Raw genomic sequence first — 26,392 nt, forward strand, 5'->3', positions numbered from 1 at the left:
AATCAGTATTTAGCATTGTAGCACTTTCGTTTATATTTAACAATTATTGTTCAATCATGGCCTAACTAGGCTCAAAAGATTCGTCTCGTAATTTATAATCAAACTGTATAATTAGTTATTTTTTATTTACATTTAATACTCCATGCATGTGTCCAAAAATTTAATGTAATAGAAAGAGAGCGAAAAAACTTGCAATCTAAGCAAGACCTTCACAGCCACCTGACTGACTTTACAGGGGTTCCAAACAGGGGAATTGATGTGACAGCAACAAAAATGTCAATTTTTTCCTTCGCCGCATGGTAGATCTTTTTCGTTGAGCTAGTCGGCCGGCCGGTGGTTGTTTTGCATCTTACCACTAGCTAACAGCGTGCATGGAAAATAAAAAAAGCGCGGACGGGAGAATGGATGGAATGCTTTTCTTGTCACGCTATCCGTGTCTCAAGCAAAGAAAGAATGCATTTTGTTCGTCGGATTGGAATTGGAGTCGGTGCGCGGCTGCTTGCCCCCCTGGTTACACCACTGTCTACTGCTAATTTAAGCAATGTCAACACTGATCTATATTTTCTCTATTCCAAAATGTAATTCTTTTCATTTTTACATATATTATTATATATGACATGTAAATATTTCATGATTTCTCAAGAAAAAAACAAATACATTTTATGGTGAATTTTATAAAGCCGCGTAGATGGGGCTGGCTGTATTTTTTTTATAAACTTGGTAAAAGTTAGAGAAATTTAACCTGGATAAAGCTAAAATAACGTGTGTTTTACTACAGAGGGAGTACCTTATTAGCGTGACCCAGCATGTTCGCTTGTTGGTTTCAGCCAGGACTTATCAGCCAGCCAATAATGTTTTTCTCTCACAACAAACCAGCATCAGCCGATGTAAGATTTGGTTTATGTCAGCAATACTAGTATACTACTAAGTAGTACATGCATAAAACTTTGCTAACAAGGTGGTACTACTAGGCTAGTGGCGTTAAACCATTCCGGAAACAGAATAAAACAAGGCAGTATCAAATATCAAGTGGGCGCTACCGCTACATGTACAAAACCCGATTCCCAATAAGGATGCTGTCGAGATCCCAAGCGACCAAACACAGGCCACAAGTTCCGTGCAGCAACTTGTTTTTATTGTCAGGAAAGGGAAAAAGGGGGGCGAGCGTCCGCAGGCAGCGCCGTCCGTCAGAAACAGCAGGGCAGTGCACGGGGGTTGGGTTGCCTGGCTGGCTGGAACGGCGCAAACTTGGGTTGCCCGGGCCCCTGGAAAAAGCACGCGAGGCCCACGGTTTGGCCGTTTGGGGCTTGGGCGGTCGCGGAATGCCGCATCCAGACCACCCACGGCGCACCACGTACGCACGCGATGCCATGCCAAAGCTTTTATAACCCGGGCCCGATCCAGCGGTGCAGCTGCAGCCCCCAAATTCCAGACTCCAGAGCGCGATCGACACCCGACATCGACACGACGACCTGCAAGAAGTCACTCGCTCACTCACCATGGCCGTGGCGTTCCCACCGCACATCATGGCGCTGAGCAAGGTGCAGCGGCTCTACGACGCCTGCGACGTCGTCTTCTCCTCGCCGGCGGCGGCGCCCACGCTCGGGGAGATCAGATGGCTGCAGAACATCCTTGGTCAGTTCACTACTTTCTGTCGTGCCTATGCCTTGCTTCGGCTTCATTTCTTTCTTTTTGCATGCGTCCTGGTGTTCGCCGGCTGGTGAATGAAGACGACTCATAAATGTTTTCCTTTGGTTCAGATGGCATGGAGGCAGCCGACGTCGGGATCGACGACGGGGAGAAGCCGACGTCGTCCTCGTCCTCCTCCGACGACGAGCTGAGCCCCAAGAGCGGCCGCTGCCTCCTGCCGGCGCCGGCGTTCACGAGGATCACCTACGTGCACATACACCAGTGCGACGATTTCTCGGTAAGCAGGGGCTGCTGTTTAGCCGCGGCGGATCGAGCTTGTGGTCGGTTGGGTTGTGTTGTGCTTGTACTGAATACTGATCCCGTCCCGGCGTGTTGCCTGCTTTCAGATCGGCGTCTTCTGCTTCCCGGCCGGCGCGACGCTGCCGCTGCACGACCACCCGGAGATGGTGGTGCTCAGCAAGCTGCTGTATGGCTCCGTGCGCGTGCGCTCCTACGACTGGGTCGCCGCGCCTTGGCCGTCGCCGTCGAGGAGGAAATGTGGCCTGGCAAGGGTGGTGGCCGCGGACGTGGTGCGCCGCGCGCCCTGCCAGGCGTCCGTGCTCTTCCCGCGCAGCGGCGGCAACCTGCACGCCTTCACCGCCGTCACGCCCTGCGCCATCCTCGACGTCCTCACGCCTCCATACTCGGAGGACCACGGACGCCCCTCGACTTACTTCACCGACGTCCCCGTCCCGTCTCTCCCGGGTTTCGCTGTCTTGGAAGAGACGGACCTGCCCGAGGGTTTCACCGTCTCCGGGGCGCCATATCTTGGCCCTGAGCTCACGGTCGACATGGATGACGATGACGACGACGACTACGACAGCTACGACGACGAGTAGTTAGCTGTAGATAGTTACCTTCTCTCCCTGTTTTCTCTTTATGTCTCTCTCTCGATCGAAAGAGCTAGATGATGCAGACTAGCTAGCTATAGATAGTTCATAGTTGAGCTAGCTATAGATAGTTCATAGTTGCAAGCACAAGCTCTCTGCAGATCTGTGCATGGCCACTGTACAAATTCTTCGCCCAACCGACCGACGTGTCACGTGTGTGTACTAGCTAGGAGAGTTCTAATAGTAAAGTACCACTGCTATGGCCCTGTTTGTTTCGCTGAAAAAATAAGCCAAAATGCTGTTCCGACTGATTTGTTGTGAGAGAAAAATACTGTTTCGGCTGAAAAAACAAGCTGAAAAGTACGGATTATAAGAGAAGCGAACAGGTAGAGAACACCGTGGTTTCACCAAATGACACCCTTGTAAATAATCAGACAGATCGGACTCCCTGCGTCCGTCTCTCCATCCCTGTTCTTGCTCCATTGTCCAATCCATAAGATATATTCATGTCTGTATTATATGTCATAGTAAATTTAAAAACATAAATCTTATGCTGTTAACATTTATATATTTTTTTCAATATAATGATCAAAGGTATACATGTTTAAATTAGAACAAAACTTTACAAAACAAATTAGTCATTTGTATGCTAGACACATCAGTTAAGAAAAGTCCGAAAATGGCACTTATGGTGTGAAATCAAACACACATGCCTAAAATGTGGTGTAGCAAGTTTTAATTAGCTAGCAACCAACCAAATAGACCGTTATCAAGATGCCAAGGCAAGCTCCCTGGTCCCGCCCTCCTTTCGAGATCTGACATACATTGGAGTCTTCACCAAAATCTCTATTCATATCTCCCACTCTCCTATATACAACTAAAAAGAAATAAGCGTGGACACTTTTTGGTACGACAATTTAACTTCGCCTCGTCGTTCTGCCCTCTCCAGTGCGACAAAATTTCACGTCGTCGCTCTGCCCGTCCGTGCGAATTTTTTTTTGCCTCCCCCTCGCCCCCAATGCCGCCTCCCACCCCGCGCGACTCCCCCATTCCCTCGACGCCTCCTCTCACATGTGCGCGACTCCTCCTCGATGTCTCCCCCACGGACGAGGCACCAGCCCACCAGGCGAGGGCGCCGGCCAAGGACGCTAGGCCGCCTGCCTCCGGCACGACAATACAGGCCTCCCGCCACTGGCCACCAGGGCGCAGGGCCCGCACGTACTCTCTCTCGTGGCGACCGCAGACCATCGCGACAGCCCCAGATTTTCGTCGGGCCCTTCACCATGTCTTCGCTGGACCCTTCACCGGTGACGAGCATCCAATTGGTACACCCATCCCTTCCCTGCTCTCTCTTCTGTGCGAAGCCGAGGACCCAAACCCTAACCTAAGCTATTTGGTGTACTCAGATATGATCTAATATCAAGTCTACCAAATTCGATTTTCTACAAAAGTTATCAAGTGTGCATATATCCACCGTGTCCTTTTACTAGATCCGCCCCTACTATTGGTCTTGGTTTTGTTGATTTGCTCTGTAGTGATGGAGGGTTTAGGGATGAACTACCTTGCGAATCCAACAGAAGCAATTGGATAGTTTGGTAAATCTACTAGCAGAGGCAAGTAGGTACTGTTGCTATGCACCTTTCGCTCAGTTTATAATAGCAAAATTGCTGGTAATTTTGTCTCGTCATGATTGACAATGATTTGTACCCATACGTCTAGCTAAACTATGTACTGACTACTGAATTAGTTCTGGCATCTCAATAGTGTCTACAGTTTAATTATTCGTCCATAGAAACAGACCATTTTTTCTACGCATTACGATTTGTGAATATATAAATTGTTTAATTATTTGTTCATCCATGACTCAAGGTCCTATGTCTTCTTTGCATTTGATGAAATGCCTAACACATGCCATTTTTATATTGCTTGTCTTATAGAATAGCAAATAAAGAATCTTGTGCACGTGCTCAAGGGACCATCTCTGGTTGTCTTCATTCTCTCTCAAACACGATGCAAGTACCTGGCAAGTATGTTGGTATTAGATAACATATGATATACTCAGCATGTATAATTGGTGTTTATTATTTTTTCCATTGCATGAAGGAGCGGTTCCTCTCGCTCGTGGTGCTAGTGCCACATAGGAGGTGTCCTTAGAACCCCTCACCCTAGCGCCGCTGTTTCAGCCTGCCACACGGTTCCCGTAACTACAGCACCCGCACTTCCATGACGATCAGCATGGTCCGTTCGAAACTCGCTTGTCCGTGCGCACACTAGCCAGGTGAGAAGCTGCTCTGAGTCGTGAGTTATCATTTGGATGAATTACATGATGTGCTTCTTATTATGTAGCATATGTATCTCTTTGAATTTCTAGAGTGTGCACGTGATTGTAAACTTAAATGCAATACTTGGCGTGATTTAGCTATATCTGCCGAAATCCAGTAGAATTAAGGTACCTTTCAATTTTGAACAACAGATGGTTGCATATGATATCTTAGAGGGGAGGGAAGCTTATGTAGTACTGGATGGGAGTGTTTGCTGAAATCCCCCTTAATTTTGCATTACAAAGATTAGACAAGTGGACATGAATAAAAACTTAGGTAGGGGAAATTCAATTTCTGCAAGCAGGAGCAATTGCATTTGCTATTGTTTCTCTATGACACATGTCCATATTTCTATTTCTTCCGGCCTTCTAGATGTCCTCTCTTATGCTGAAGATAACAACAATAGGTATATATTAAGGAAACTAGTCCATCGTATTATTTCTTGTTGGACTGCATGTTTTTTTTGTTGACATGAACAACATTGGAATTTATAAGGAGTCAAGTGCAATAGTATATTTGTTTATATTACCTCTACCATGATGTCAGCATGCCATTGATTATTATCCTTGTTCTATGCTCCTCAAAGCGAAGTGATTTATTATAATACTACTTGCAGCCTGATTGGTATTCACCTTCTTATTAGGCTCTGGAAGAGCGAGGTCGAGAAAAGTATCCCTTTGTTAAGAGTGTTGATCTTTAGTGATGGAGAAGTAGAACCAAATCAAGAGCAGGTCGTCCATAATCTGCCTTCCTTGGGTTGGGGAGTACGTTAGCTCTCCTTTAATCTTCTTCATGACCTTTTTAAAATTTAACAATGTGTTTAACTGATTTTTTTTATCGGGTGTAGGCCTGATTATTACCTCTGTGGTTACAGGTAAGGAAAGATCTGGTTCATTGCTGGTGCATTTTGCTTAGGCAGAAGGCTGATGAAACATATTGTTGCATGTAGTATATTGAAAATCATCTGGAGCTTTTAGATTTCCTTGCTGGTTGGTAAGGCTTCTGGGTCCACCTTCGAGCACTTCATTTTGTTTGGATATCTTCTTTTTATTTTTTGCCTACAATCTCTATAAAAGACCAGTAATTGAATAGTTGCCACCATCGAAGGATTGAATTTCATTGCAGAGTCACCATGAGTGTCATCAGAAACAAATCATTAACAAACCATGAGTGTCATTTTCTCAGGTGTCCCTTGCACTAGAGTCCCTACAAGAACACTTCGAACACTGGGCTATGACATTACTCTCATATTCTCATTACAATGAGTCAAAAAAAATCAGCACTAACATGGGATACAGTGTAAAACCAATTTTATTGTTAAGGGTTAGTAACAATGATTTGTTTTTATTTTTTTTCTTAGCATGAGCAAGCAATGTTTGTGTAGCAAATGCAATGATTGTTTTCAGGTTCGTCTCAAAATCTTTAGTCCATGTAGATTTCTTTTCTAGTGAGCTTTTGTCAGAACAACAAATTTTGTTAGATCAGTCTGTTAGTTGTGTCCTGCTTGTCGCTATTCAATGTAGAGTTTCTATTAACAGTGAGTTTTTTTTGGAAATGGATTAGTAAATATACTACAGAATTCTAATGCACAGATCCTTGTTTTCCTCTGGTAGGTAGGACGTTTCAACTACATCCGCTTGTCTACAAAGTATGGTCTTACACGTAAATCCAATTGTATATCAATATCTTTCAATTTATAAAGTGTTTGAGCTGTTGGTTGAAAATTCTTTGGCGTCAAAGCTAAATGTTTGGTTGGCAAGATTTGATTTGCTCAGATAGATTAGTTACTGTGTCGAGACATTACTGAAATCTTTTTTAGATTATTATTGTTGGAACGGATGAATTAATTTTTGTCACCATCACTATTTATGTGTAAATGTTGTTTTTTAACTTTAGGCAGCGAGGGGACTGTCATTTCAACAACCTCTTAGCTTGGATTGTTCTCAAGATTAAAGAGGATGTAAGGCGCTCAATTCTATACCATCTCTTTGATTGCCTCCCTAAATCCTAGTTGGTTTTAACTAATTCAGAAACTATGAATACTGCATATTATTTTGTCATATTTCATCTGAAAAACAAAATAATTAAAACTAACATCCATAGAATTTCCAGTTAATTTTTTTAAAGATATTTTGTTTTTAGAATGAGCAAATCCGAAAAGGTGGAATCAGGCTATCAGAGACTATCTATTAACTAAGATGGTTTTTTCCTTGGGTTGCCTAGAATTGTTGCAATTTTACAGGATGAATCAATGGTTGCCATTTATACAGTGATGCTTGATGCTTAGCACAACCAGCTGCCAAAGCAACTATGAAAAAAATAATCGAATATAGAATAAGTTCTTGTGCTCAATAAATTTTGCTGCTTGCTGGTAGATCAATAACGACCACATGTGAATATGCTAGGATGGATGCTTGGTTTGGATGGTACGATGATGACTTCGCTGACATTTGCGATATTCTTGACAGTAGTGCTTCAGTACTGCTTAAACTACTAATGTTCTAAAGCCAACCATCCAAATATATTGGCATTGACTCTCAAAGGTAAGTTGTGGTTCAAGTTTAGTTTTCTCCACTAATATATGTCTGAAGCAACCATGCTTGGTAAATATTTTTCGGTTTTCTTCTGATCTGAATATGAACTGAACATAGCGTTTATTGTACAACTGCCTTATGGTTTGCCTTTTAATTTACATATTATATTATAATAATAATATTGCTCTGTTTCTTCTAATGCTCAATTCTTTGTAGAATCTAATTACTTTGATCTCAGGCATCCTGAAGATAGGGAGCTGCTTGTTGATCCTAAGTTGATGTTCGTTGGGAACAAACTAGGAAGGTCCACAAGGAGAAGTAACGATACTTTTGAGACATGCATACTTGCACCTAATTTTTCACATGTATGTGGCTACTTTATTGGACTGAATTTCAAGTATCTGCATTAGTTGTTGTTTTAGTTTATTTTCATTTGTCTTTTAGTATGTTTAAGTCATATTCAGTAATCCTGTATTCCTTGTATCTCTGAATAGGTATGGTGATCAAATTGTAGCGATATGTTCTTAACCGTGAAAAAACTCCTGAAGAAAAAGCAACACTTAAATCCTGTTTCAGTCGAGAAGTAAATATAATGTGTAAAATGAAACATGAGAATCTTGTCAAGGTACTTCCTGGTCTGAATGACATGTTTGTGTGGCTACATAGATTGTCATTTTTTAGGACCTTCTCATAACTGTTTATGCACTCATGCAGTTCATTGGAGCTGGGAAGGGACCATTGATGGTGATTATTATTGAGCTACTACCAGGAATGTCACTGAAAACTTATCTGAACAGCATTTGGCCTAGCCAACTAGATACACACATCACACACTATAATTAACTGTACAATGGACTGTTTACATGCCAATGGCATAATATATAGAAACTTGAAACCTGGTAAGGATGCTCTTCTGGCATTGTACACTATGAACCTGTGATCCTTTAGCACGGATAAGTTTCTTTTATGTTGGCAAAATAGAAGTTACATTGCATAGCATGCTGATATTTTGTTTCCATTTTCTTCAGTGTAATTGAATCCTTTTGATAGTTGGATTTGTTCCTAGTTTCAAATGCGTATTGACAGTTGAGTGGTGGAGATGGACCTGAGTGCAAGGCACAACCTAAGCTAAGAACTGGACATGCAAAATAGACTCCACGAGTCGGCACATGCACACTCATAAAACTAGAAGTACGCTGTGGCAAGGGACGGCGAAATCTGATAGCTAGAGGGTACATGGTGGCTGACATCTTTTTAATCTTTCAACCAACTGCAGATTAATTTTGTTAAAAAGAAATTTAGAGGTTAGAATATATATTTTTTGGAATTGTAAATATATAAAGAGCTTTTGAGATACGGAAACCCCATCTTAGCACTGCTGCTTGTGGCCTGTGACACCCTCACTATCACCTATAGCCTAATGACTTTCTCTAAATCTAGAAGCCATGTAATTCACCTACCTAGGGATATAGGTGGTGACTAAGACCTCAGATTCCGCCGATTGACCGAACATATCACTTTCAATCGTCTCAAAGTTGGGCAGCGTGTGACAAAACTAAATAAGCTTAGCAAGGTAAAAAGAAAAATAGGAAAATCCCTTTCTTTTGTTTGGGGGGCGAGGAGATAACGAAGCTATTAGAACTAGGTTAAAACATCTGAAAAGATTATCTATAAAATATGGGGAGATTAGAAAACGATAAGAATGTCACAAAATTGATTTGCTTCTATATTTTCTTATCATTTTGTTTACTGTGTGATTATATTTCGTTTCCTATTTATCCTAAAATTACGTAAAATTTTGAAAAACGAGCTAGTTTTGTTCAACTTTTATCCCCACGTGTGGTGGAAGTCCATGGACGAAGTCAAGCAAGTCTTAGCTAAGCCCAATGCAAGAGACTATGAACATAGTAGCGCATATATAAAGCTGCCGGGTCGATTTTTATGACAGTGTTAGAAGGTTCCAAAAGCCAAAAGGGAATGCGTGATAACATAGGTCATGTTCGTTTCTTTTATAATCTATCTTTTTTAGTTTATTTTTTTAGTCGAAACAGTATTTTTCTCTCTCAACAAATCAGCCGAAACAGTATTTCGGTTTGTTTTTTTTTTTCAGCGAAGTGAACGGGGCATAGTATGATATGATTTGATGCTTGGTTTGCAGCTTACCACTAGCACGCACCATGCTGCTTGGGATAGACGCGCAGAAAAGCTAGTGTGGTGGCGTAGTGCGCTGGACTGATTAAGGAAGAAAATACGGCACAAGGCAGGGGAAAAACGAAGCGATGTGATATGATTTTGATTGGGCTCAAGACCATTAAACTACTGCGGCCAGTTGCTTCTTCGAGATATTTGGAATGACTTATAATTTAGGATGAAGGGAGTAGCAGTAACTTTTTCTAGCAGCTTGCAATTGCAAGGAAGATGTTCACTCAGACAACGGAGTCAGTTCACTCAATTATCAGTACTACGTGCTCAATGCCGGATTTTGTTTTGGCTGAACGCCCCCCTATTAACCTAAGCTAGCTAGCATCGTTTTTTTTACCACAGCATAAATCTCAAACGATTGAGATGGATTATCATGTATAGAAGTCTTCGCTGTCGACAAAATCTTGAAATAAATTGAAAAAAATACGAACCCGCACTTAAGTTGACGACGAGTTAACTGGATGGGTAAATTCCACCACATAAAGCTAAGCTGGCACCGCCATCGTTTTTCTTTTAGGCTATCAGCACCGCGTGAGCGGTATGCCCATCTGCAAAACCATGGGGCCCACACGCTATGCAGATTTCCATCCACGGAATGCTGCCGCGCGGAGACCTCTATGCCCATCTGTAAATCCACGTGCTGAGCAACGAGTGGGTGTTGGGTCCCGTGCACGGCGCCGGCAGCAGGTGGTGTGGGTAAGAGATTGGGCTGGAGAGAGAGGATAGCGTAGGAACACGTAGACGCTGGATTTACAGTATCTTTGTACGAACGGTAACATACAGAGTCATATAGGGACCTACGCTGCAACTACTCAACCTCCACATTTCACACACAGGCCCGCTTACCGCTCAGCGGTGCGGATAGCCTTATCTCTCTCTTTCCATCCGCGGTTTGGAGGGGGCCGGGGCCGGGGCCGGGGCCGGGAAAACGAATTCAATCTCCGGTCTGGTCGGCGTCCCGTGCGTGTGCGTTCCGGGGCCTTGGAGTTGGAGATGGCCGTGCCGTTCCCAGGTTCCCTTTCGACCCCACCGCTCGTCATGCCTCTCACTCACTCTCTTTTGTTAGCAAAAAGGCCGAAAAGCTACACTGACACTGGCCAACTGTGGTTGCGTGCAAAAGCTAGCCCAAGTGCCAAGGAGATGCAAGGATGCAACAATCAAACGGCCACCCACAGCCCACACGAGCAGCGGATTCTACAATGCACGTACAAGTACAAGAAGGCCCACGGTTTTTCGGTACGCCGCGGTTACACGCTGTTAGTTCGGCCACAAGTTTCGACCAATACGTCGTGGCTTATAAGTCGACTGATGCTGTTTTATTATAAAAAAAATTATTATATCATAACTAATAAATATAGCTGATACGATCAAGCGAATGGTTACTCGGCCTACACATTGGTTTAACAGTTTCGGCCAACTCCATCTACACGTGCATATTCCACGTGTTTTATTAAACTCTCAATGAAGCCGAATGAGGCCCAGTGAAGCCCAAGAAAGAGGAAAGCCCGGTGATATTTGGACAGCCGGCGATGCTTAATTAGTGGCACGTTTTTGTGTGAGTTTGCATAGATTTCTATAGAAGCAGAAAATGCTCCCTCCGTCCTCCAAAAGAATGAAATTTTAGTTTAAGAGTAGTAGTCAAACTTTCTCAGATTTAATCTATTTTATATATAGAAAAAAGTATCAATATTTATATCTCCAAATAGATTTACTATAAAAATATATTTCATAAACAATCCAATGATACTTGTTTGATATAAAAAATGTTAATACTTTTTCATATAGAAGTGGTCAGAATTAAAATTGTATGACTTCTCGGGAGTTGTGAATTGCATTTTTTTAGGGGAGGGACGGAGGATCAAATCACGAACAAGTGATCTTTTGAGACTATTCTAAGTCATTTGTTCAAACTTATATTATAACTTTTTTCTATGTTCATTTTGGGTATTTGAAAATAATACAAGTACATCTTGCTACAAAATTCAGTCAATATTTGAGAAAGATTGAATTACTAAAAAAAATCAAACTGAAATATAATTTGGAACAGAGGGGAATAAAGAAAATTATTATCTTTTTTCATTGATGGACAAAGAAAGACTACCAGTATCTTTTTTCCATTACCCATTACTAATAGCCTGTTTGGTTCCACACCCTAAAGTTTAGTGACCCCTCTAAAATTTACTGACCTCCTGTTTGATTATAGTAACTAAAGACCAGTCACTTTTAGCTACCCCTTGTGACTAAAAGCCACTAAACTTTAGTGGCCCCTAAACTTTAGTAGGGTGTTTGGTATTTTAATGACTAAAAGTGACTAAAGTTTAGTCAAACTTTAGGAGGGGTGAACCAAACAGGCCCTAAGTGAAGTAGTGAACAAAGAAAATAAATGATTCTAGGGGCCGGAGATAATTGATGTTATCGTGGAGATTGAACAAACAAAACAAATGATTCTAAGGAAATAACAAAGATACTCTAATTGATTTTATCGTGGAGATCGAATCCCTAAATAGGCTGAATCTGTCATGCTAACATACGCATTAGTACCAATGCTAAGTTCTATTTCAGAGGACGTCCCTGTCCCTGGTGATCCGACAAGCAAGGCCTTGAGCTCCTCATCACAAGTCTCTTCTTGGCTCCCCCAAGGATGCTGCGACAGCTTCCTAACCCTGTCGAGCTCTTCTGCAACCTCTCGCATGGAGGGCCTCTTCTCGCTTGCCATCTCCAGGCACTGCTTCGCCAGCTCGGCCACCTGCTCGATCAGCTCCATGCTCTGCTCGCCTTTTATCTGTTCGTCCAGTATCTCATCGAGCCTATTCTCACCCATGGCACGGAGGAATTGCGCCGAGAGGTTGATCTCTTCGTCGTCCAGCGCCTGGAGGTTCATGGCCTTCCTGCACGTGAGCAGCTCCAGGAGCACGACGCCGAAGCTGTACACGTCGCTCTTGCTCGTCAGCTTGGAGGTCTGCATGTACTCCGGGTCCAGGTAGCCGTAGGTCCCCTGCACGAACGTGACGAACTGCGCCTCATCCGTGGGCGCCAACGTCGAGGCCCCGAAGTCGGACACCTTAGCGGCGTAGCTCTCGTCGATCAGAATGTTGGGCGACTTGACGTCGCCGTGGATGATCGGCGGCGAGGCCCAGGAGTGGAGGTAGGCGAGCGCCTCGGCAGCCTCGTGCGCGATCTTGAGGCGCGTGGCGAAGGAGACGCGCGAGCCGCCGTGGCTGCGGTGGCCATGGATGAGGTGGTACAGCGTGCCGTTGGGGACGAACTCGTAGACGAGGATGGGGACCTCCACCTCGAGGCAGCAGCCGTGGAGCCTGACGACGTTCCGGTGGTTGACCTGCGACAGGATGAGCATCTCCTTCCCGAACTCCTTCTCTTGCCTCTCGCTCACCAGCTTGCACTTCTTGATCGCCACGGCCCTGCCGTCCCTGAGAGACCCCTTATATACGGTGCCGCTGCCTCCCTTGCCCAGCACGTTCCGCTCGTCGAACCCGCCGGTCGCCTCCTCCAGCTCCTCTTCAGTGAACAGCGTGAAGGACAGGCCCTGCTTCGACTTCATCTCCTCGAACAGCAGGAGGCCGCCGTGCTGCTTGAAGTACCTCTGCTTCACGGCGGCGAGGCTCCGCTTCTGGCGGATCATGTAGGCGCAGGACATGGTGACCACTAGCACGGCCAAGCCAGCGCTAACGCCAACTGCGATGCGAACTCCGAGCTGAGATTTGTTCGCCTCGCATGTGCCATTGTAAGCGTTGCCTGTCGTCTTGTCGGGGCAAGAACAGATGAAGCTTCCGGGAGTGTTGGTGCAGGTTCCAGGAACAGAGCAAGGGTACTTGTTAGGATCCTCCTCGCACTCGTTAATGTCTGCAGCAGCAGATCAGATCAATGGTTGTATTTTTTTTAGGTGTGTCTGTGTGTCAAAACTAGCAAAAGTTTATCTTTTTGATGAGCATGCCGAACAGGACAGAGTACAGACCTTGGCAGCCGGCAGAGATGTAGGGGTTTCCTTGGTAACCTGCGGAGCAGTTGCAGAGGTAGCCGCCTCCGTTCCTGGAGTCGACGCACTTGCTGTCGTCGCTGACGCACATGTACGCCGTGGCGTTCCGCGTCGCCTCCCGGCACGTCTCCCTACCGACCACCCAGTCCAGAAGCACCGGCACCTTGCCGCCGGTGGACGCCATGAAGTCCCCGGTGGTGACGTAGGTGATCCGGAAGTCGAACGCGGCGGCCTCCATGAGCACGGCGTAGGTGCAGGGGCTGAAGCCCATGACGGCGGAGGTGTTGAAGCGGTCGTCGAACTCCACCGCGTACGTGTTGATGCCCCGGGGGATGGCCGCCTGGCAGCAGCCCATGCCGGCGCAGGAGCCGTCCACCAGCGTCCCGGCGTCCGGGCACGTGGCCATGCATCCCGTCATGTAGACGGTGCCGGTGTCGACGGACTGCACGTACGCCAGCGAGTTGCAGCCCACGACGACGAAGCGGCTGCCCTCGTCGGAGACCCGGAACTGAGAGTCGGAGAGGTCCGGGCCCGAGCGGCTCGTGTCGCCCACCATGGACCGCGAGGTGCGGTTGTAGCACCAGGCCTGGATGTCGTTGCGGACGCGCGCCTGGCCGAGGCGCACGTTGATGTCGATGACCTCGATGGACTCGCCGCTGAAGGCCTGGTAGCCGCCGCCCGCGGTGCGCCTGCAGGTGAGTTCGAAGGTGATGTCGCCCTCGCCCGTGTAGTGGTAGCAGCCGCGCCCGATGCCGAACGGGTACGGGACCTCCAGGTCGCCGCACCGCCGCTGGCAGGAGGCGTTCCCGCCGTATGGTGTTGGTGGTGGCGCGGTCGCCGCTGCTGGCCATGCCGAGACCACCAGCACGCCGGCGATTATCAGTGTGGCGACAAGCATCTGCTGCTGCCTCCGATCCTGCAGGTGACCTGCTGTGCTTTGAGAAAGTGTTGTTCAGATCAAACACTGATGATATAATTTCGGAGATGCTAACCATCAACTGGTTGTTTTAGACCTCCAAAACCACCGGATTCTGGGCCCTTGGATGCAGACTCGACGGGCGCAATCGCCGGAACGACGTACGTACGTGCCTGGTGTCAGCACAAGTCCGATTTCTCTTTTACTTTCCTGCGTGTTTACAGTAGTCTGCGCGTACTATTCATGCTCTGATGGACGATGATGACGCTGGACCTGGACGAACGAAGAAGCTTCCGGGCGGCTGCAACGCGGACTCGCAGAGTGCCGTTACGATCGAGCACCGCATCGGCTTTATCCTGCAGCGGCACTACATGCACCGAGCAAGCACGTTTTTTTATTTTGAAATTTGTGAAGAATTTGACATATTTGACATGTATTTATTTGATATCTGTAATTCATAAAAATAATTTGTAATTTTGGCTTATATTTATCTGAGATTGCAATTATTCTTAAATTACATCACTCTATCCAATAAATTACACTGAAGAAATCAGTGTAAATATAATAATAAGACGATGTAAATATAGCTATAAGACAGTGTAAGTGCATGTACAAAAATCTAGTTATTGAGAGGGGCCAAAACAACCCCGTTCTTAGGTAGACAGACTCTATAATTTCTCACCATTGTTTTTGCATTGATTCCCAAGTAAGTTACGTGGCTGAAAACTAAACGCGTCCTAGGAGGAGTTTACTTGGCACACGCGATGCCATGATTAGAATTGACACCAAGACAAAGACAGGTACTAAAAAGAAATTTCAGGGTTTCGAAAAGGATGGGTGCTCCATGGTCAAAGAACACTGTGTTTTCAGGAATCCGTCGTAAAAAACGATCGACAAAATCAAATCTTGTTTAGAATATCATCAGATAGCTCTTCCCAAATTTTGCAGGCATCTGAGATCTGACGATGTAGCGACGTGTTGATCTCGTCACACGAAAGACAAAACCCTAGTTTCAAAAAAAAAAAAAAAAAGACAAAACCCTGGTGCTACTACTTTGGAGGGAAATGTGAATCGGCGTACAGTATTCAAGGCCGTGCAATCTGACGTACACGTACTCTTTCCATGAAACTTGCTGCAAGTCCCGTTCAGTGTGATGTCAGGTCCGGAGAAGTAGGTTCACGAACCAGTGTTTCCGTTTCCGTTTCCGTTTCCATGTGAAAGGTAACCAGAGAGAGGCGGAAACCAACACAAGAACATCGTGCCTTGTTGAAAATCGACGGCTGCGTGCGTTGGGGCGTTCACACTAGCATTTTCAACGGCGGAAGCATACCGCTCATCTAATGTTGATGTGCCATATGTTTTTTCAGTTTTCCAACAACTGCTCGTGTATGCTGGTCATTTAAAACTCCACCTGAAATGAGCCCTTTTGTGATCTGTGATTAGACAAGTATAACTGAGTATATTAAGACATAATCACAAGTTCAACGGACCAAGTTACATTTCAAAAGTATATTGTAGTAGTTTTTCCTTCTGTGTCGTGTCAGAAATGACTTGTTTACACGCAAGAATAGCACAGAACTTCAGAAACAAAATCAGTGGGACGTCTAAAGATGGCAACGGGGAATTCCCCGTCGGAGGTTGCCTCCCCATCCCCGTCCCCACGGGGAGAAAAAATCCCCGTCCCCATCCCCGTCAAAGCTCACGGGGATGATTTCTCCCCCATCCCCGCCCCCGCGAGGGGAAAAATCCCCGTCGGGGATCCCCGTCCCCGCATTTGTTCACCACCATTCAGGTTAATTCATCATCATTCACATGAGTTCATCGACACAATATTAGAGTACACCACGAATCACAATCCAAAAATAGCTAAATAACAAGAAGCAGGATATTAATCATCACAAAGGTGTAGAACTAGGGTTATTGCTGTTATATATACTCAGAAGACATTGGGCCTTCGTGGGCTGGTTGGGCCATCAGGAAAGAGAGCAAAGCCTGTATATAAACGGGGCGGGTATCGGGGACGGGGAATGCTCCCCCAGACCCGTCCCCGCCAAACCCGACGGGGATGTTTTCTCCCCGTTTAGATCCCCGTGGGGGCATATTTGACTCCATCCCCGTCCCCTAATAAGGGAATTCCCCGCGGGGAATCGGGGATCGGGTCCCCGTTGCCATCTTTAGGGACGTCTGCATCCGCCAACAGCATGCTGCAGTGCTACGTCAGCCTATTTTACTGGGCCTACACATGGTGTGAAAGCTAGAGGTTCTTGATTGTCACTTTGCCAGTCTTGAGTCTCCACGTTGTTATCATAATCAATTAACCTTGTGACAAGATCTCTCATCTTTCTCTACACAGGGTTTTAGGCCAAAGCGATACGCCATCCTTCCAAGAAGATCCTTCCTATCCGAGGGAGAAACCATAACGTTCACAGACCCCTTCCCTCTCCAGCAAACAATGGCAATTGTGGAGGGATCCTTAGAAATGGAATCTACATGCTTATGCCCTGAAATACTAGTACTAGAGAAAGTTAGATTATGAAGTCATGGTTTCTTTTATCTTCAGATAGGGCATAATGTTACCTTCGAGTAACACTACAACACAGCAACCAGGCATCAAGGATGCAGCTTGCTCCCCAAATCTGGTGTCGAGAAAATGAGCGAAGTTTATGCTTCGGTACTGTAAAAGGCGGTGGAAGTCAGGTGGGGATGCATATAGTATCCTCTTGCTGATGTATGGAAGCAGTAGCGATAATCCCTCATAAGACAACCTATATGCGCATGGACAGGCATCCTTTGATCTATGCCTTTCCTGAAAGAGAACAGAGTACCTCAAAGTTTGAGTAAAATATGTATGTTCTTCCACTGTTGAATGTTCCTAAGAAATCTTGAATCAGTAAGGAACACCGTGTGTTTAGAGCAGTTTATACTTACAAACATTTTAACACCAAGTGAAGCTATCTTGAGCTGCCCACCAACTTCTGCATTCAGCTCCAAAATCTCTTTAACTGATTTTGATACGTAATATATTCTCCTTGCATTATCAGTACTTCTAGTCACCAGATGACCTTCGAGTGGGAATGATTCATTCATGCCAAAGAAGGATATTATACTCTTTATCACCGCTTCATCATTCAAAAATAAGACAGGATCAACCCCTTTCCACCTGCTTTGCTTTTGCAACTCCATTCTATCTCCTGACTCTGGTTGAGTGCTTTCTACATCACCTAAAACCATTTCAACTTCAGTTGACTTCTTATCCTTTGAAGTTTGGCTGTCTGTGCTTAAATTCTGTCGCCTACCCAGCATTTCAGTATCATCGACTTCAGAAACATTGTGCTGTTGGCGTGTCAAAATAGTTTCATAGGGTCGTGTTTCTTGCTCAGGTTCTTTCTGAAACTGCATAATCCTGTCTGTTCCAAGTGTGTGCTGAATTTTAGTATCCTTTATCTGACTGCCTGAAAGAATATGGATCATTCAAGCATACAGTGGGAGTATTAATTATGCAAACTTTTGCGGAAGGAATTGAGTGGCATCATAAAAAAAGAAAGCATGAGATTACCATTCAAGGGCGACAATTTATGAAGAACTGCGATGAAAAATGCCCCGCTGTTTTGGTCATGAGGAACAATCCTCATGGACCGATGCAGTGGAAATTTTGAACTCACAATGTTTGAAGTGCAATCCAAAATTTTATTGGGACTGATAGAAACTCCATCCATGTCATGATTAACTTTTTTTGTTTCTTCAATGTTAATATTTCTTGAGAAGCTGCTCATATTATCCTTGTTCACTTCAACATCACCACACACAGTATGGCTTTCCTCAGTGCTATTACTTGCAGGAAACATGCTTGGCAATACTACATTCTTCCTATTGTGTGGAACTTCATCGTGACTCTGAAACCAAGATTCTCGATCTTGTACCTGCAGGAGTCAGAAAAGGAACCACTGGGATAACCAGAATAGAAGGATAAGATTTTCACCACGTTCGTTACGTATTGTACATTGTCAAGTAGGGACTAACTGTTTGACTAAAACACTGAAATGGAAAAAAGGTTTATTCTAAAAACAAAAAAGAGACAACTATAGATCCTTTGCTTACAAATAATTATCAACTTCAGCCAATACGCATAAACCAATTAAAACAATTGTGATGTCAATTGGACCAAAAGGCTCCGAGTTATCACACGTATAAAAAAGAGGAACCAAAGTAGATGGTAAAGACAGAATATATAGGGGCATTTTGGGAAAACATTTCAGGAATCACGAACAAGATAAATAAAGGGAAAAAGTCTATATACCCCTCCCCCCAACTATTCAGGGTGGACTACTTCACCCCCCAAACTATAAAACCAGATTTTCTACCCCCTGAACTTTCTAAAATCGGTCAAATACCCCCCCAAGCAGTTTTGGACGGTGGTTTTGCTACAGTGACGGTGGTTTTGTCTTTTTCTTTTTTATTTATTTCTGCTGAATCTTTGAAAAATCATAGTAAATCACAGAAGAAAAATCATAAAATGGAAAATCCAGTTTTGTTGGACTCCACATGAGTAGATCTACACAGTGAACATATAATATGGTATGCTTTAGTACAAAGTTTTTGTTGTAGCTTTAGATCTATGCTTTTCTATAATTAATTTAAATAATTTATAGCTACAGCTTCTATGATCCAATTGTGGTGAAATTTTTATGATGGGCTAATTATTGTATGATTGAATTGTAGTAAAAATTTCATACTCATTGGATCATGTATAACTTAGTTATAGATTTATTTAAGTTTATTCTTGTTAAATCTATGTTTTATCTATAACTAAGTTATACATGATCAATGAGTATGAAATTTTTACTATAGTTCAAGCATACAGTAATTAAGCCATCATAAAAATTTCACCACAATTGGACCATAGAAGCTGCAACTATGAATTATTCCAATTAATTACAGAAAAGCATAGATCTAAAGCTACAACAAAAACTTTGTACTAAAGCATACCATATTATATGTTCAATGTGTATCTCTACTCATGTGGAGTCCAACAAAATTAGATTTTTCATTTTATGATTTTTCTGTGATTTACTATGATTTTTCAAAGATTCAGCAGAAATAAATAAAAAAGAACAAGACAAAACCACCGTCACTGTAGCAAAACCACCGTCCTAAACCGCTTTGGGGGGGGGTATTTGACCGGTTTTAGAAAGTTCAGAGGGTAGAAAATCTGGTTTTATAGTTTAGGGGGTGAAGTAGTCCACCCTGAATAGTTTGGGGGGTTATGTAGACTTTTTCCATAAATAAAGTGGTCAAAAGTGATAAGTATCTATACTTCGAGAGAGTAAAAAAATGAGACCTGTGCTGACTTTCAGTTAATTTCTGCATGTAAAAGATTATTAATAAACTAAAAAATCACAACGAAAGTAAAGCCATTGGTATATTATGTTGAGTGTCATAATCGTGAATCCTGACACAATTGTGATTAAGAATGAGCAATCTTATTAGATACAACACATAAAAAGGAAAGAAACCAAGGGATCGACCTTGGTATAGATATAAGCACACAAACCTTCCAAGTGCTAAGCCCAGGACGCCGGACCAATTCAGGTAGCTCGCTAGAAACATCAAGGAGCTCAACAGAGTTTCCACTTCTTCGAAGGAGCTATATGATTATGAAATACATGAACAACTTGCAAAGCGAATTCATGTTACAGCACACATATGTGAACAGAATGTAAAAATGAATAGCAAATGGTATTTGTACGCAGAAGCCTAAAGGAAAGGTAATCACGCATAGTTAAGCACTCAAGTTTTCAAAACTACACCAACGCAAATAACATATGAATTTTTTTGGAATTTCCTCTACAGGTCTTCGGGGTTCTGATGAGACGGCTCAGATTGGGGCTTGTGCTTAGCTGCCTCATAAATCCAGTGGCATGAGCCTGTAAGGCATACAAATTGAATTTCTCCAGATATCATTTTGGATTCTATAAGCTACCATAATTGCCTTATTAAATGACCAGCCTATAAAGCACCCAAAACTATGTGACTAAGCTACTCCAGAAGACCTTCAACACTTCAACAGCTCAGAGATTTTGCTCATATATAGGCTAGAAGTCGCAAGAAATTAACAGCTTTATGTTCAACAGCTAAAGGTAAGAAACTACAGTTGATACCTCAGCTATCACAGCTTCATTTTCAACAGGATTCATTGAACAAGTCGAATAGACCATCCTTCCACCCACTTTAAGTAATGCAATACCTTAAGAAATAAAATAAAACTGTGATATTACATACTGTTAACCTTAAAGCTTCAAATGATATATTTTGCTCTCAAACTGTGATATATTATGCAGTAGAACTCCTCAGAAATTCTCAGGTCAGTATGTTTAAAAACTCATGGTATACTATGATTACTCAATTAGAAAGAAAAATCACCCCCAACAAAGTGTCAAATCAATATTAACAGATCCATACCACGCATTGCAATATTTACTTGCAGAAGATGAAGTTGGTTACCCATGCCTGAGTTCCTGAACAACAATAACAGATTGTGACCTGAGGATACATACAGGGAAGCATAAAGCCGCAGACAAAACAAAGATTCAGTTATTACCACTTTCTCCACATGTCATAACCCTTGCGAATAGTCCCATCACCACTACAGGGAACATCACAAAGTATGCGGTCGAATTCTAACCTTTGTAGTTTGCAGGGATCTTTATATGATTCTAAATAATCCTTTGCAAGGGAACAATAGGGGAAGTTTTCTGCTTCATGATTTGTTACTATTAGGTTGGCGGTGCACATTCTCTTTGTATTATGGATAAGGAGGTCACATCTTCGCACATTGAGATCATTGGCTATCACCTAATCAGTCTCACAAGAAGGGAGAATATATCTGTTAGTACTTAGATTACCCCAGATTAGGGAAGGAGGATTTGATGAGAAGTGAGAGGGTAGGAACAGTGACCAGTAGGCCGACGCCCAAGTCAGGGGTGGAAGAGATGGGCTAAGCCTTTGATCTACTTCCCTTAAGTTGCAAGGGTACATGGGGCCTCTATATATAGGGAACTATGACTTAGGGACAGAGGTAGTACAGGAGATAGAGCTCCTAGCCATCTAGGCTCTAGATCCTTCTTAGTTCTTACCATGCCGGCGCCACAGCCTACAGTACACAAGTTAGCATTGACCCCATAACAGTACAGCAGGCCTGACTGAGCCGCTTACTGGGCCAAGTTGATCCTGGGCCATACCAATATAACTAAAATATTCATTTCTCATAAGTCTTTGGAAATTATAACACAACTAGTTCTACTAGCTACATGTAACAAAACTAAATACTAACAACTAATATGACTCCAAAAATCATCAAGAGTTATAAGAGCAAGAGCAATAGTTTTAGTGCCACATGAAACTGAGGGAGAAACATACCAATGCTCCTGGAAGTAGCCCAGGTTCTTTTGATTGGTGAATCATCTCAAGTAACTGAAAAGTTTTAGAGCCTGGAGCAGCACACACTGCACAAGATACGCAGATACATGTGAGGCTATACTATTGGAGTATTTTGTCATCCAATCAAAATGAAAGAATACCCATTGATACAGTCGGTTTGTATGAGAAGCACAGGATATATAAGATAACAGAGAAGAATTCAACAGGGACATACTATCAAGAATATGGTGATCAGGTTGTACATTCAGAAACAGTGGCGGAACCTGTAGAAATAAATTTCAGTTAATGAAACAAGACTTCATCTAAGAGAATCGAAAAAACAACTAAAATACAAGATAACAGAGGTGACAATATTTATCAACAAATTGATACAGGATGCCCACCATGCTAACAGCCTCTTGCCTAGTTATGTTACCAACCTCACTCTCATGCTTTAGAAACTCATGAAAACTGGAACAGAAGAGTGAATCAACAGAGTAGATTAATCGATAGCACATTAATATAGCAAGAGAAATTAATTGTTCTGAATAATAATAGTTTGAAAGTGAAAAGAAATATATTGCCGACCTCCCCATAACAATTTAAACTTTTGGGAAAACTGGTTGTCGCTCATAAAAACCAATACTATTTAAGCCAATGTTCCTGAAATTAGATAACTTTAATAACACAATTGTGGAACAAATATTCCCTAGGTTAACCTGATACTCCACCAATCTGCAGTACCGGTATCTGATGCTTATCGGACATCCCGATACTTCTGACCCAATACAACTCAGTTTGAAGTCCACTTCAAGACCATCTCAGAAATCTCCACCCCCATCCCAAATCCCTACCATATATTCACTGATGCAAAGGCAAGAATGTCTCGTATTTATGTTACATAGACCAAGCAAGGTTCATGTCATGGCAAGACTTAAACATCATGTTGCAATTGATTACCTCTCGAGTGCCTTGTTTTTCCTCAATTCCTTCCGAGAGAAATTCAGATGCCACGCCAGATTGCATGGGTACCAAGGCAAGGGAGTTATAGCATCTTCTCCATGCTCATTACTGACCTTTGCAGTGAGTTTTTTAAATATAAATTAGAAAATATCTAGGATCAAGTAAGGAGAAATTTATAGACGACAGAGAAAAGGCTACCTCACTCTCCAAAGATCGCCTAAATTCATTTTCCAACTTAGAGCAGATATCTTTATAAAACTGGCAACTGAAAAGGAAAGTGGAAATGTAAACCTTCAGCTTACATGGTAAGCACTAGTAAAAGATGAATTATTGTATTCATGCATCAAATACAAAAAAATAAATTTATCCTTTGTGAGAATAGCATGATATTGACTAATGGAATAAACTTTTGCAGTAACCACACTGAAAGGTTAGCTAATGGCACACTTGAAGCTACCCTGAAACTGCATGAGTCTTATAATAAGTGACAATTAATTGGATGGTTTACACGCATTCCTAAGGCAATTCAGAAGTACGGGTTCCTTACTGGACTACCATAAAGCACAGATTGCAAATAAACTATCTAATACAACCCTTGCACATGACTACTTGAATGACAGATTAACCAGATATCCAAGTCATGGAGCAGCCAGCCTTTGATAACCAAAGGCTTTGGGTGCAGAACGAGAAGGAGAGATGGGCGTCACGTCCAAGAGAACATGAACCGTTGATGACAGTGGTCCATGTGGAGTTACTCAAGCCAAGGAATTGGATAACTAAATGAAGACCTCAGTGGCAATTCATGATTCCACTTCAGAGTAACCAGAATTACCAGGCATTGATCCGAAAGGTTGCTGGTAACGGTTTCCGCAGGACGTTCATGAAGGCATCCCACTCCTCCTTGCGGACAATTTGCTGAACCTGCCCAAACAAATATGCAAGTGCGATCACACACACTGACACACCCAGAAGAACAGGATCCTGAAACCATGCCATTTTCTACGCAACACTGTAACTCCGAATACGAAGACTAAACTCCCCTAGTACAAGAGTACATAGTGGCAATCAGTTAAACCGCAGTCCGCAGACCTATGATACAGAAAAAAAATGCTCATATATGAACACAGACACATTTGTCATTACTGCAGCAACAAAAAAGTTCCAATCTCAATAAACAAGCGGTCACCCCAGAGACTGCAGCCTGATTTCACTTCAAATCGCGCCAGCCAATGCGATAGATAGGAAAGAAGCTATGTGAAATCGAAATGGGAACCACACCTTATAGTACTCCTCGAAGGTAGCGTTCTCGAGTACTGGCGGCTGCCGCGAGGGTTTGGCCTCACCGCTGGTGGCGGCGGTGCCGGCAGCGGGAGGGGCAGGAGGATGGGTCCGGGGACTGTGCCTCCAGAGGCTCTCGAGCGCCTGCGCGAACTGGCGGCACGGCGCGCGGCCGCGCCTCCTTTCGCTGCCCCCGACGCATCGCCCCCGCTGGCCGCCGGCGACGACGCGGTGGTGGAGCGAGATGGGGGTCCTCGCGGCTAGCATGCCAGCGTTTCAATTCGTCGCTCGTGGATTGTGATGACCTGGTGGGGTGGGTAGGCTCAGCAGGATTAGGATGTCGTCAACAAGGATAATGTACAGTGTAGTTGCAAAGATGCACAGCTCGTTTTTTTTTTAACCTTGGTTTTGATTTAACAAGTTGTTTGCTGAAAGGAATTGAATGGCATGGCAACCGAGCATCTGATCCTAATTTCAAAATCTGGCATGTTAGGGAACAATATGATGATTCTAAGATTTATATATGATATAAGTATTTACACTTAGGAGGAGGAGCCGTAGCTCAGTTGGCTTGCTCGCTGTGGTTTGAGCGGCCGGTCCTGGTTTCGACTCCTGAAATCAGAGATTTATTCTCCGTTTATAATTTGAGCTGTCTCTGTCTAACTATAGTTGTAGGGTTTTTTTATACCATGTGCTTGTGTGTCCGAACAGATACTTAGAGATGAGAGGCTAAAAAAAAGTATTTACACTTAAGCCATGTTCGCTTCTTTTTTAGTCGGAACAGTGCTTTTTTCTTATAACAAATCAGCCAAAACAGTGCTTTGACTTATTTTTTCAGCGAAACGAACGAGGCCTTAGATGCTTTGTCCTCGAAAACTATAAATCTTCTAGGGTACAAATGCATGAAACCCTCAAGACACACAAGAACAAAAGATGACCCGATCAAAATTTGACTAGTTCAAAACGTAACAACGAGAATATGCTACTAAAAAATAGCCATAGTAGACAGATTTTGTATAAATTTGAATGTCCATTCATGAATCAGAATATACACTGTATTATTTATATACACACACATACAAGACTGCTTCGATCACCCACAACCTGGAAGAGAAACCGGAGGTAATCGGCCTGTTCGCTGGTTGGTTTCTCGGTTGATGAGCCTGTCTGATGTTGGTTTGTTATGAGAGAAAAATACTGTTGATTTACTGATAAGTTCTGGCTAAAACCAACAAACGAACGGGTTGAATATTGAAAAGACAAATGCATAAGTACAAGATTCCTGCTTCGAATGGTCATACTCATACTACCAGTCTTCCATCGCCTGTTCATTCATGTTTCAACTTCAGTAACTACATAAACCTACCGGATAGATTCAGTGTATAGTGTAATTCTCAAGAGGGAAATTTAGAACAGCTAATTTACGAGTAGGATAACTTGCATTTTTTATTTATATATGACACCGGAAATCAAAAGGTTGTCTTGCTTACCGGTACATGACAGAAAAAATTGACACAACAACTAAAACAAAACCGAAGGACTAGTCCTTGTCGGTGAACTTATCACAGTTCACAGACGAATGGAACCCAGGTGGTTTGTGTACAAAGGCGACGAGGCAATCCTCCGCGATGAATTTGGCTGAGCACTGTTCTAACAGAATTATTGTGGAAAAAAAATACTGTTCTAGCTAAAAAAAACCGAACAAGCCGGCTTTTATGACGAGCCAAACGGCACCGATGAATGCCATCTCCAAAGAATGTGGCCGTTCCCCTAATTTTCTGAATTTGGCACTATGCAAAAAGAAGATTCTTCGTCACATCAAACTTGTGGTACATGCATGAAGTACTAAATGTAGACGAAATCAAAAACTAATTGCACAGTTTGATTGTACTTTGCGAGACGAACGTTTTGAGCCTAATTAGTCAATGTTTGGACAATTATTACCAAATATAAATGAAATACTACAGTACGCTACAGTGCAACTGAAAATCCGACGGCATTAGCTTTGGCCAGAACTAAACGAGGCCTGTGAGGCGTTGAGCCTTGGTCACAGTGCGTGTGGTAGCGTAAGCCCAGATCATCAAATGTCACCGTACGTGACCCTTCAATGCACTCTAACATTTTGTCCAGTCATCTCTGATAGAACTAAAAGTATTTATGGGCGTAGATCAGTGGGTAATACTTAACTTAGGTGAGGAGACTTGCTGATAAACCTCATGTCGAGCGTAGTCGTGTCCATGGTGCCGACG

The 26,392-nt window shown here is 43.3% G+C and overlaps 3 protein-coding genes across 8 annotated transcripts; 1 reads left to right on the forward strand and 2 right to left on the reverse strand.

Moving 5' to 3' along the window:
- Nucleotides 1-1,439: 1,439 nt before the first annotated feature.
- Nucleotides 1,440-2,654, forward strand: LOC136472629 (plant cysteine oxidase 4-like). The gene is made up of 3 exons (XM_066470338.1): nucleotides 1,440-1,635; nucleotides 1,761-1,927; nucleotides 2,037-2,654. Exons 1-3 carry the CDS (start codon nucleotides 1,500-1,502, stop codon nucleotides 2,526-2,528), a joined length of 795 nt encoding a protein of 264 aa, XP_066326435.1. The 5' UTR covers nucleotides 1,440-1,499; the 3' UTR covers nucleotides 2,529-2,654.
- Nucleotides 2,655-12,000: 9,346 nt separating this feature from the next.
- LOC136472630 (wall-associated receptor kinase 2-like) lies at nucleotides 12,001-14,556 on the reverse strand. Its single transcript, XM_066470340.1, has 2 exons — nucleotides 13,550-14,556; nucleotides 12,001-13,437 (listed from the first exon to the last, which is right to left on the reverse strand). The coding sequence occupies exons 1-2, from the start codon at nucleotides 14,466-14,468 to the stop codon at nucleotides 12,056-12,058; spliced, it is 2,301 nt and encodes a 766-aa protein (XP_066326437.1). The 5' UTR covers nucleotides 14,469-14,556; the 3' UTR covers nucleotides 12,001-12,055.
- A 1,704-nt stretch (nucleotides 14,557-16,260) lies between these two features.
- LOC136476721 (uncharacterized) lies at nucleotides 16,261-24,477 on the reverse strand. 6 transcript variants are annotated; one of them, XR_010763705.1, is made up of 16 exons: nucleotides 24,144-24,477; nucleotides 23,698-23,786; nucleotides 23,064-23,130; nucleotides 22,863-22,978; nucleotides 22,307-22,373; nucleotides 22,138-22,186; nucleotides 21,903-21,988; nucleotides 21,085-21,338; nucleotides 20,946-21,001; nucleotides 20,645-20,730; nucleotides 20,038-20,130; nucleotides 18,043-18,406; nucleotides 17,415-17,938; nucleotides 17,252-17,292; nucleotides 17,064-17,160; nucleotides 16,849-16,987 (listed from the first exon to the last, which is right to left on the reverse strand). XR_010763705.1 is itself a non-coding variant. In XM_066474656.1 (15 exons), exons 1-15 carry the CDS (start codon nucleotides 24,408-24,410, stop codon nucleotides 16,797-16,799), a joined length of 2,538 nt encoding a protein of 845 aa, XP_066330753.1. In that variant the 5' UTR covers nucleotides 24,411-24,477; the 3' UTR covers nucleotides 16,261-16,796. The 6 variants fall into 6 exon arrangements, 5 of the variants coding, with proteins under 5 accessions (XP_066330753.1, XP_066330755.1, XP_066330756.1 ...); XM_066474656.1 differs by having other exon boundaries at nucleotides 16,261-16,987; nucleotides 17,064-17,292; XM_066474658.1 differs by having other exon boundaries at nucleotides 16,261-16,987; nucleotides 17,064-17,292; nucleotides 22,863-22,973; nucleotides 24,144-24,193.
- Between the last annotated feature and the right edge of the window lie 1,915 nt (nucleotides 24,478-26,392).

The sequence above is a fragment of the Miscanthus floridulus genome, chromosome 8, assembly GCF_019320115.1.
Source record: "Miscanthus floridulus cultivar M001 chromosome 8, ASM1932011v1, whole genome shotgun sequence".
Classification (NCBI taxonomy): domain Eukaryota; kingdom Viridiplantae; phylum Streptophyta; class Magnoliopsida; order Poales; family Poaceae; genus Miscanthus; species Miscanthus floridulus.